Genomic DNA, 11,714 nt, shown 5'->3' on the forward strand with positions numbered 1-11,714 from the left:
GCGAGATGATTTGAATAATTTAATACCGGGCTGTGACCAAGCCTGGCAAAAGGGTAAAGGAAACAAAGAGGCCCCCAGCCCCGAGCAACAATAGCTCTTGAAACGACAAGCCGAGGCATGTCCGCGCTGCCGGAGGCAGAGAGCAGCCCGGGCAAATAGGCCAGTTGCATTCCTCACGTCTGCTGCTTTGTTTCCCTGCAGAAGCTCCCGGTAAAAACTGCAGGTCTCGGGGCTTCTCCCTTTATCCTTGTTTTGTTCCCGCATCCTGTGGAGCTGGTGGTGGATCAGCCGTGTCCCAGTGGCTCTTCCTGCTGAGGAAGGCAGGGCCAGAAGAGAGCGGGTAGGGGAGGTGATGTGGGGATGAAGCTGCCTGGTCACGTCTGCTGCATCCCCATCGCTGCGGGTCCCCTCTGGTCATTGTCACCCAGGGAAAGCCCATCCCCGTTCCCGTGCTCGATAAGATCCTGCTGACCTGGGGCCATCTCTGTCAGCAGGAAACGGCCCAAGCCGCCTGCTGATCCTGGAGCTGGTTTGATTTGATTCCAGCACCTCTGTTGTGGTTGTAACCCCGTTCCCACCAGGCTTGGCAGAAGGTGTGGCCGCCGTCCGTCTGTCCAGCCGCCTCCCTCCCCTTACCCCCCTGCCTTCCCTCGGCATGAGTCCCCAGAAGCAGGGAGAGGACTCTCCCTGCTCCTTTCCCCGGGGCAAAACGCTCCACCTTAACTTCTTCAGAAGCCAGAGCGTCGGTTTTCTGTCCCTCCAATTTTAAGTTAAATACAAGGCAGAGGGATGGAGCAGGGTGCAGGGCAGGGAGAGGCTGGGCGAAGAAGGCAGGAGGCCTCCCCGAGCCCAGATGGATTCAAGGACTGACCCGTCACAGGGGGACAGAGAACATATTGCCTCCACAAAGGGAATTGCCCTGCCCGGAGGTTGTGTCGCCTTTGTGCGAGACAAACGCCTGGCTGTGATGTTGAGTGCGGGGAGGGCTTTTGGTAGGGAGAGGGGGAAAGGAGGGGATCTTTGTTTGCAGGGTCTGACACCTCCCAGCCGTCCTGCCGGCACAGCCAGCGCCTTCTGATGGCTTTGTCAGCTCCTGGCTAATTAGCAGAGATGTTTTTCAGTGAGGTTAGGAAAGAAAAAAATTTAAAACATCAAAGAGAAGCAGTGAACAGTGATAAAACTCGGCTTTGTTTCATGCCTGTCAGTGGAGACGTGGCTTTCTAGGCTCGCAGGAGTGTGGTGTCCGCGGCCCCGCGGGATGCTGACACCCAGGGCCCGTCCTTTTGGCCTGAACCTGCTCCCGTAGCTGTGTCCAGGGAGGGTTTTTAGACAGGGCTGGGTTGCAGCGTGTTGTGGCTGGGGTAGGGCCTTTCTCTTGTTGGGAAGCGAGCCTGGCTCCAGGGCGTGCTGTGACTTAGTGGCAGAACCGGACAGACCACAGGGCTGTTTGTAGATCCTGCCCTGGGGGGATCACAGCTCTGAGCAAACCCGGCCTGGGAGCATCTCAACCCCAGGCTGCCACCCCCGTGCACCTCGGAGGTTCCCGGTGCCCCCCACTGCTCTCTATGCGGTTGCCCACTGTCATTTTTTTTACACCTTGGGTTTCCAGGCTCTCTGAGAACTGGTTAAAGTTTAGCTCAGTGCTCTCCGCTGTCCGAGCAGGCTGCCAGCTTGTCACGTCCCTCGGAAAAGACCCCGTGGTGGCTGTTCACACTTGATGTACATCAGTACAAGCCTCCCCGTTATCTGGGTGTCGGGAGCTAAGGCCCTGTTGCATCTCGGGCCACGGCAGGGTAACCTGTTATCCCTCAGGGTAACCCCCAAAATCAGCCACCCATCCCCTTCTTGGCGGCTCCGGCAGTGAGAGCGGGCAGACTGCCTGCCTTCCCCGCCCCGGGCTGCTGGAGGATTTTATTTTAAGCAGATCCTCTCGGGGAGACGGGTAACGTGAGCTCCTTGAGTGACAAGTGATAGAGCTTGACTTGCTTAGCGTGTCCCCCAGGAATCCCTCTCCTCTGCCATTTGCTAATTGAAAACTGCTAACATTTGGGTCTGGTGCAACTGCCGCCCTTAATGGGAAGCTGGCTGGAGCGTGCGGTGGTGGGACTAACACATGCTCACAGCCTGTCATCTGCTCGTCTCCATCTCCAGGGAAAGGGGCAAATACTCCCATATGCTGCTCTGGTTTCTCAAAGAGTGAAGTGGGGGCTGGAGCCAGACAGATTTGCTTTTATTCTCCCTTCTCCAAGCTCTGGTTAGAAACCACGGGCTGGAGAGCTGCTGTTGGCTGCAGCCTGGGGCAGGAGCTCCCAGCGAGATGAAGCCACAGGAATATGTGTCCCCCCGCCGTGCCTGTGGCGTGGGGGGTGTCTCAGGGCAGACCCTCCGTGTCCTGCCCCACCGTCACCCAGCTCGGACCCTGCTGTGGGTGGTGGCTGGGGCACGGGTCACTCGCTGAGGCAGAAGTGGGTGTGGGAGCTGTGTCCCCCCCCCCAAGGGGGCACAGCCGCAGCTCTGGGCTGTGTGCAGGACTGTGGTACCCCCGGGGCACCCCGGGCTGAGCCGGCACTGCCGAGGGGGGGACACAGGGGCAGCAAGGAGAGCATGATGCGTGCCCCCACCCCAGAGCCCAACCCCGGGGGCCGGGGGAGCCTGCTGCCAGGCGAGGGGGGCTCTGCACAAGCCCCCGGGGTGGCTGTGCCTGATGTGATGCTCCCCAGACTCCTGGGGTGACTGTGCCCAGTGCGGTGGGTCCCAAGCCCCCCCCGGAGGGGCCGTGCCCCAGACGCTGCTCCCCGAGCCCCCGGGCTGCCGGGGCCACTCCAGCCGCCGGTGCGGGCGCGGCGGGGAAGGTCGGGGGGGGGGAGGCGGAGCCCGGCCGGGAGGCGGTGTCGGGGCCGGGCCCCGGGCGCGGGGCGGTGTCAGGCCGGTTCCACCGCCCCGTCCGACCTCCCGGGCGGAGCCGGGCGCGGAGCGCGGAGGAGCCGAGCGGGGCGCGGAGGAGGAGGAGGAGGAGGAGGAGGGAGGAGGAGGAGGCGAGCGGGGCGGCGGGATGCCGGGCTACGACTACAAGCTGCTGGAGCGGCCGCGGCGGCGGGTGCTGTGCCCGCTCTGCGGGAAGCCCATGCGGGAGCCCGTCCGCGTCTCCACCTGCGGCCACCGCTTCTGTGACACCTGCCTGCAGGAGTTCCTCAGGTGAGCTCCGCCGTGACGTCACGCCCGCCCCGCCGTGACGTCACGCCGCGCACCCCTTTCCCCCTATGGAGCGCCCCGGTCACACACACACACCCCCCCCCCTCCCGCCCCGATCCGGAGCTTCGCACCCCCGGGGGGCAGCGGGTGCTTTCACCCCCCCCTCCCCGGGTGCGGGGCCGGCCTGCACGCCGGGGTGTCCCGGGGAGGGGGTGCGGGGTGTCCCGGGGATGCCCCGGGCCGGGGAGGGGGTGCGGGGCGGGCCCAGCCCGTGACAGCCGCCCCGCGGGTGCAGCGGCCCGTGGCCCCTCTCGGTGAGGAGGAGGAGGAAGAGGAAGGCCGGGTGAAGCCCGAAGCGGCGAGTTTCGAGCGCTTGCAAAGATTTGTGCTTAACCCCTTCCTGCCCTACGCCCCACCGGAGGGAGCGACCGAGGAGAGTGTGTGTGTATGGGGGGGGGGGGTGTCCGGCCACCCCCGTACCCCCGCGCCCACGGGTGAGCGCGACCCGACCGCGTGTGCTCGCTGGGAGCGAGGGGACGGGGCCCTTCCCACGCTCGACCCCCCGGTTTGGCAGCCCCGGCCCAGGCACCCGGGAAGTCCCGGGGCCGGTGCTGCCCGGTTGTTGGCCGGGGGTCCCGCGGCGAGGGGGTGTCCGTGCCCCCCACCCCCCGGCCCTGCGGCGGTGCAAAGCGTCACCCCGGGCCCCGGTTTCCGTTGCCGCCTCCGGCTGCGCCTCGCCCGGCCGAGGCGACCTTTGCTCGGGCCGGGGGCCCCGCGGCTCCGCCGCCACCGGCCGGTTTCTACGAAACCGGGCGTTCCCCGGGGCCCGTGCCAGGCAGCGCCTCCGCTCCCCTCCCGCACCCCCCCCCCGCCGACTCTAACTGGGGTGGCCGGACGCAGGGATCCCCCCCATCGAGCCCCCCGCGTTTGCACTGGATCAGGTTTGGGGAGCTCACGGGCTGAGCCATCCAGCCCTGCCGTGGTGCCGGGGTGGGGTGGGGGGGGTGCCAGGGAATGTTGGGGCTCCCCCACCCCATCACCTCGCTGCGCCCTGACATGCCGTGAAGGTCAGAGGCAAGGACGGTCCCCCCCGGGCGCTGCCTCAGCACATTCCCTGCCCGCCGGAGCGTGAGGAATGGGGAGGCTTTGTTGGGGATTAGGCGCTGGCTTTGGGTCACCATCCTGCTTCCCCACCAGCCCCGGCACCCCAACACTGAGCACGGGGTGCAGGCAGGGCCGGCAGCCCCTGGAACAGTGGCAGGGCGATGCCAGCCGTGGGGCGATGCCAGCCGTGGGCTCCCCGGAAAGGGCTGGGTGCCCGGCCCTGACCGGGAGCAGCTTATCTCAGCGGGTGCCTGGTGACTCCCACAGAAACACCCGCTGCAAACAGACAGGACACGTGGCAGGGCTGGATGTGGCCGTGCCCCACGGGGGTCACACACTGGGCTGGTTTTCCTGGGGGTTGCTTGCCCCCCGCTCCCCCCAGCACAAGGATGGTGGTTGCAGGGGGACGTCACCACGTCATGCCCGGGTACCCCAGGCCAGCACGTGCCAGGCGGCTTCGCTGGCTCCGTCGCGCCGTCTCACATGTGCTTGGCCACACCGGTGCCTGCCAAGGGCGCGTGGTGATGAGATGGGTGGGCAGGGCGACCTCGCAGCCTTGTCCGGAGCCACCTCGGGGACACCAGAGCCCTGGGGTCCCAGCGTGTCCCTGCTGTGTGTCGGCACCCATGGCCTCCCACCCCCAGTGTCCACCAGGGACAGTGTGTGGGGTGCCACCCTCATCTGTCCCCAGGCACAGTGTTGTGGGGACCAGGGGTGGTGGTGGCTCCTGGCCAGCCATGTCACCGACCAGGCTGCCTGTTTGGTTCCATCTGTCCCCCTTCTGCAGGTTGGGGATGGCTCTTGGGAGGAGCACCCCATCCTGGGGGCCCAGCGGGATGGGGACCCCTCCAGGGCAGCTGCCTGTCCCCCATCCCGGCTCACCGCGGTGGCTGGTGGGGCTGTTTCCTGTGGAGCAGGAACCCCGGGGCTGCACGTCCGGCTGCACATCTGGCGCCCAGCTGTTGCCCCCCCCCCTCCCACACACACCTCCCCTGGGCCCCAGCACCTGGGGCTGCGGGCACCCGTGGCCCCCACCGACACCGCTCTGGGCCAGCCGCCGGCACCCTGCCTTAATCCCGGGGGGGCCGGGGCGGGCGAGGGAGCTGCTGGGGCTCCAGATGGTGCCACGCTCGCAGCGGCTGGCCCAGGCCCCCGGGGACTGTGGCCTCTGTGCCCGGCTCGGGGCGGCGGGGAGGAGGGGCTGCCCGGAGGGGGGTGTCTGGCGGGGGCATTTCCCAGCTCAGACAGATGGAGCGGGATTAGAGCTGCGGTTCCCCAAGGACCGCGGCTGGATTTGGCATGGGATGAGCGCTCAGCGGCGGAGGGGCAGCGCCGACGTCCTGGGGTGGGATGGTGGGGACCCTGTGGGACATGGTGGCTGTGTCACCAGTGACACGCTGTTCCGCAGCCCCGAGTGATCCTGACCCCTCTCTTTGTCTTGCAGTGAAGGCGTTTTCAAGTGCCCGGAGGACCAGCTGCCCCTGGACTATGCCAAGGTGAGCCTGGCACGTGGACGAGGCACCCCACTCTGAGGGGACGTCCCCGTCACCTGTGCCCCCCGCCAAGGGGCCAGCCCCGTGCTCCGCACACCCGCCTGGCACAGCCACGCCGGCCTGGCACGGACGCCCGTGCGGAAGCAAGAGCCCTTTGTGCCGCAACGGAAACCCGCTCCCGACAAAGGGCGCTTGTTCGCGTGCTGGCGGGGGGGATCCAGCCCCGGGCAGCGTGCCTGCGGCTCCCGGCCAGGCTGGGGTGGGGGGTCCGTGTGCCCCCGCAGCCTGGCACGGGCTGCTGATGCCCCGGCGCTGCCTCCCCAGATCTACCCCGACCCGGAGCTGGAGGCGCAGGTGCTGAGCCTGGCCATCCGCTGCATCCACAGCGAGGAGGGCTGCCGCTGGAGCGGGCTCATCAAGCACCTCCAGGTAAGGTCTGGCAGGATGAGGTGGGGGCCAAGGCTGTGCCCTGTGACTCCCCCTGCCCCTCGTCACCATCCCTGTGCCCCCCAGGCCCATCTTGGCACCTGCGGCTTCAATGTCATCCCCTGCCCCAACCGGTGCAGCACCAAGCTGAGCCGCCGCGACCTGCCCGAGCACGTCCAGCACGGCTGCCCCAAGCGCAGGGTCAAGTGCGAGTTCTGTGCCAGTGACTTCACCGGGGAGGCCTTCGAGGTGGGCAGCGGCACCGTGCCAGGGGGCAGGGCTGTGGGGGTGACACTGCGGGGGATGCGGCTGGCAGGGGTGTCATGGGGGGTGTAGTCAGGTTGGGGGATGCAGTGTGGGGACCTAGGTGAGCTACAGGGCACCCTGGGGGCACAACCTGGCTGTGGGGAACACCGTGGGGGACACCACGGTGGGCACAGCCTGGCCACAGGGGGCACCGCATGGCCCCACTCCTTGGCAGGGCTGGGCGGTGAGGGCAGCCGGAGGGTGACGATGCTGCCGCTGTCCCCAGGGCCACCAGGGCACGTGTCCCCAGGAGAGCGTCTACTGCGAGAACAAGTGCGGGGCCCGCATGATGCGGCGCCTGCTGTCCCAGCACACCCTGGCCGAGTGCCCCAAGCGCACCCAGCCCTGCACCTACTGCGCCAAGGAGTTCGTCTTTGACACCATCCAGGTGAGACAGTGCCCACGGGGGCTTCACCCCACCGGCTCCCAGCCCCGGCTGACAGCCACTCTCTGTCCCCAGAACCACCAGTACCAGTGTCCCCGGTACCCCGTGCCCTGCCCCAACCAGTGTGGGACGCCCAGCATCGCCCGGGAGGACGTGCCCACCCACCTCAAGGAGAGCTGCAACACTGCCATGCTGCTGTGCCCCTTCAAGGAAGCCGGCTGCAAGCACCGCGTGAGTGTGTCCCCAGCCCCGTGACAGTGTCCCCGTGCCCGTCCCGCCCTGGCATTCTTGTGAGATCCCTGCCGTGGTGTACCTGTGCCCCACAGCATCCCCACACCTCTCCTGCCCTGACATCTGTCCCATCCCCTGTGGTGTCCCTGTTCTGCTCTGTTCCCATCCGTGTGGCTTCTGTAGTGTCCCTGTCCTTGTCCTGCCTCACCCCTGTGTCACTTGGCGGCCCAGGTGTCCCCGTGCCATCCCAACCAGGTGTCCCTGTGCCACCCTGCTCCAGTACCCCCATGCTCCAACGACATCTCCATGACATCCCCATGGCATCCTTCTCTCCTGTCCCGCCCCACGTCCCCACGCTGTCCTGTGCCCCCGGCACCCCGCCGCTGACAGCCCCGCTGTCCCCGCAGTGCCCCAAGCTGGCCATGGGCCGGCACCTGGAGGAGACCACCAAGGCCCACCTGGGCATGGTGTGCGCCCTGGTCAGCCGGCAGCGGCAGGAGATCCTGGAGCTGCGACGGGACGTGGAGGAGCTGTCGGTGAGCAGCGACGGGACCCTCATCTGGAAAATCGCTGACTACGCCCGCAAGCTGCAGGAAGCCAAAGCCCGCAGCAATTACGAGTTCTTCAGCCCCCCTTTCTACACCCACAAGTACGGCTACAAGCTCCAGGTCTCAGCTTTCCTCAACGGCAACGGGAGCGGGGAGAGCAGCCACCTCTCCGTCTACATCCGTGTGCTGCCGGGCGAGTACGACAACCTGCTGGAGTGGCCCTTCTCCTACCGCGTCACCTTCTCCTTGCTGGACCAGAGTGACCCTTCACTCTCCAAGCCCCAGCACATCACCGAGACCTTCCACCCCGATCCCAACTGGAAAAACTTCCAGAAGCCGGGAGCCTCGCGCAGCTCCCTGGATGAGAGCACCCTGGGCTTCGGCTACCCCAAGTTCATCTCCCATGAGGACATCAAGAAGCGGAACTACGTGAGGGACAACGCCATCTTCATCAAAGCCTCTGTGGAGATCCCCCAGAAGATCCTGGCCTGAGCCCCGGTGCCCCGGGGGGGACAGGACATGAGCCGGGCACCCACCCAGGGGTGCCCGAGGTGGTGCTGAGCCCCTGCCCGCAGCCGGTGCCCCCAGCTCGGGGACGCCGCCGTGGCCGCAGCCGGCAGCTCTCAGGTAGGCAGGGATGGGGCTGCTCCCCCACGTCCCTCCTGGGGCTGGGACCCTGCTGCAGCCCCAGCTGCCCCCCCAGGGCAGCCCCTTCTCAGGTGCCCGGGGGTGCCGGGGGGCTGGGCCCCCCAAGACCCTCACTGGGGTGCCCAGCAGCCCCCGCCAGCCTTGCTGGGGACCCCACAGGACCCCGCTGCCCAGAGCCATATTTTGTAAGCTGGTGCCCCCCGGGAGCACGGTTGTTATTTATTACCCCAGGCTGGGGCCCGCTGCCCCCTCCCTGCCTCTTTTTTTCAATAAACTTTTCTTGTATTTATTATGGCCGCCTGAACGTCCTTCCTGCGCCTGGGCAGGGTTGGGGGGGCCCCTGTCCCCAACGCCTGCTGGCATTGGGGGTGGTCACGGTGCAGCCGTGGGTGCTGGGGACAGGGAGAGCCCGGGATGGGCTGGGGGGGCACGGAGGGGGGGGTAATCCCTGACCCACATCCCAGCAGCAGATGGGCTCAGATGGAGATGGTTAATTCAGTTATCGCCGGCAGCAGGGATGTGTTGGGGGGTGTCACCAACCTGGGGTGCAGCCCCCCCTACCCCACCAGGCCCCTTGTTAGCACTGGGATAATTACAGCCCCGGGGGGGGGGCGCTGAGATTCAGAGCAGATGCTGGTGGGTGGGCAAGGGCTGGGGGCAGGAGGGGCACCGAGGCAGTTTGGGGGGGCCCCTCACTGGATCATGCCGCAGGTGTGTGTCCCCCCAAATCACCCCGGCAGCAGTGGGGGGGGAAGGGGGGGTTGCCATCTCTGCAGCCTAATCCCACAATTGCATTAGTGCCGCCCCAGTTTAACACAATTAGCCCCTAATTAGCTGCACCCCGTAGCCCATGCCGGGCTGGGGGGGGGCAGTGCTGCCAGGGTGTCCCCATACCCCATTCCCCCCCTGGAACATCCCCCTGGGTGGGTCCCAGCACTGCCCGGGCTTGTGGCACATCCCTGGGGCTGGGGGTGGCACCAGCTGGCCCTGGGGAATGGGGCGAGCCTCCTGCCCGTGCTGGTGACCAGCGCCAGCCTGTACTGGTGCCCAGTTCTTGCCCATACTGGTGCCCACTGCTAGCCCATACCACTGCCCAGCGTAAGCCTGTACTGGAGCCTGGTACCATTCCTACACTGGAGCCAAACGCAAGTCCATACTGGTGCCCAGTGCCTGCCTAAACTGGTGGCTGATGCCAGCCCATTCTGGTGCCCAGCCTGTACTGGTGCCCAGTGCCAGCCCTACACTGGAGCCAAATGCAAGTCCGTACTGGTGCTTGATGCCCTCCCATTCTGGTGCCCAGTGCCAGCCTGTTCTGAGGCCCAGTGCCAGCCTGTACTGGTGTCCAGTGCCAGCCTATACTGGTGCTGAATGCCAGCCCCAGCTGATGGGGTGAACCTGCTGCCCACACTGGTGACCAGTGCCAGCCTGTACTGGTGCCCACTGGTAGCCTATACCGCTGCCCAGTGTACGCCCGTACTGGTGTCCAGTGCCATTCCTATACTGGAGCCAAATGCAAGTCTACACTGGTGCCCAGTTCTTGCCCATACTGGTGCCCAGTGTCAGTCCATACTGGTGCTTGATGCCAGCCCTGCGCTGGACTGAAATGCAAGTCCATACCGGCACTCGGTGCCAGCCCAAACGGGTGGCCAATGCCAGCGCAGCATCAGCCTGTACTGGTGCCCAGTGCCAGCCCAAACTGGTAGTCGATGCCAGCCCATTCTGGTGCCCAGTATCAGGCTGCACTGCTGCCCAGTGCCACCCCACCCCGCTGCCTGGAGCTGGCCCGCACCAGAGCCCCGCTCGGAGTGGGGGGGCTGCTCCGGGCCCCAGGATGGGGCCAGTGGGGTTTCACGAGCCCAGCAGCTGCTCCAGCCACAGACAGAGTTGGCTACTGCCAAACCCTGCTGTTCTACAACACATTTTTCCCCCTTTCTTATTTTTTTTTCCTCCTAAAGAGGCTTAACCTGTTTTTTTGCCTGGTTAGGACTGATGTGGCCTGAGCTAGATAAGGGAAAAGGCATCAGCCAACGCCTGCCCTGCATACATTTTATTTACATGTATTTTATGTTCATATTTTTATATTTGATGCTTATTACATATGTTTTATTTATATATTTTTATGTGCATGCATGTATGTATACACACACACACATTCTCTCTGTATAGGAACTGTCCTGGTTTTATATTTTATATTTATTATATAAATTTTACTTATATATTTTCAGGTGTGCGCACACACACACACACACACACACACACACAGGAACTGTCCTGTTCCTATAGCCAGGCCATACAGCAGAATATTGTCAGCCTCTTGCTGCACACCAGTTACCTTAAAAAAACCCAACAAAAACCCAATCCATAGATTATTTATGAACTAAAAGCTTCAGCTATTGTGGTGAAGCAATGCTGGTGAAAGCCTGTGCGGCAGCTCCTGGCTGTGCTCACTGAAAGCCCAGCGCCGGGAAGCCGTGCTGGGAGCTGAGAGGGAAAAACAAACCCAGGAGCCAGCGGCTGTGACCCTGCACTGCCTCATCCCCCACCAAGGGACCTATTTACAACCCTGTTTCCCCTGCTTGGGGTTTGTTTTTTTGTTTTTTTTTCCTTTTCTCCTCTCCAAGCACAAATGTGAAATGCGCCATCAGGTGCCGCTCTCCAGTAGCTCCCAGCACCGCCAGCACGGACGCACCCTGCGCCACACAACCAGCTCCACTTACCCGGGCACGTTGCAGCCGGAGCCACGGCGCACACGTCTCCGTGCGGTGCCTGGCTGGAAATGTCAGCCGGCTCGTCAAGCACCTCTTAACCTTCACGTCCTCGCATCAAATGGGGGAGCAAATCCCCTGCAAGATCTGGGTTGCGAAGCGGGAGGAGGAGATGCTCTTAATATTCATGGGGTAGAGGGAGAAAAATCGATTTGCTACTAAATTTAGCCTCAAATGTTTAGTTTAAAAATAAACTTCCTGGAAACTTGTTGGTTTGAAGATTTATTCTGAAGGCCCAGAACCTGCCAGCTTTCTCCCTGCTCCGTGGGGCCAGCACAGCCTGGCCACTGGCCGGGCATCTCACGTGCTGCCAGAGAGGAAAGCATTATTAAATGCCCTATACATCAGCGGGGGCTGGACCTTTGCTTCTTGAAGACCACAACCCCATCGGCGATGCCCTTATCTAACTAAACACCAAATCCTTTTAACACCTCACAAAACCTTTGGGATGTAGACGGAGAGAATGTTTTTGGCGAAACCACTTCATCTACTGCTCACGCAGCAGAGCCCTGGTTTGTGCTGATTTACTGACACTTCTTAGCCAAGACGGCTAAACCAGACATTAATATCTCATCAGGAGAGAAATGCAAGACAAATTTGCTTTGCACATCCTTTA

The 11,714-nt window shown here is 64.0% G+C and overlaps 1 protein-coding gene across 1 annotated transcript; it reads left to right on the forward strand.

Annotated features, from left to right (window-relative positions):
- Positions 1-3,027: 3,027 nt before the first annotated feature.
- On the forward strand, positions 3,028-8,621 carry TRAF4 (TNF receptor associated factor 4). The gene is made up of 7 exons (XM_074844885.1): positions 3,028-3,195; positions 5,741-5,792; positions 6,114-6,218; positions 6,303-6,464; positions 6,748-6,909; positions 6,982-7,137; positions 7,545-8,621. The coding sequence occupies exons 1-7, from the start codon at positions 3,053-3,055 to the stop codon at positions 8,175-8,177; spliced, it is 1,413 nt and encodes a 470-aa protein (XP_074700986.1). The 5' UTR covers positions 3,028-3,052; the 3' UTR covers positions 8,178-8,621.
- Positions 8,622-11,714: the final 3,093 nt, after the last annotated feature.

The sequence above is a fragment of the Strix aluco genome, chromosome 19, assembly GCF_031877795.1.
Source record: "Strix aluco isolate bStrAlu1 chromosome 19, bStrAlu1.hap1, whole genome shotgun sequence".
In the NCBI taxonomy this organism is placed as follows: domain Eukaryota; kingdom Metazoa; phylum Chordata; class Aves; order Strigiformes; family Strigidae; genus Strix; species Strix aluco.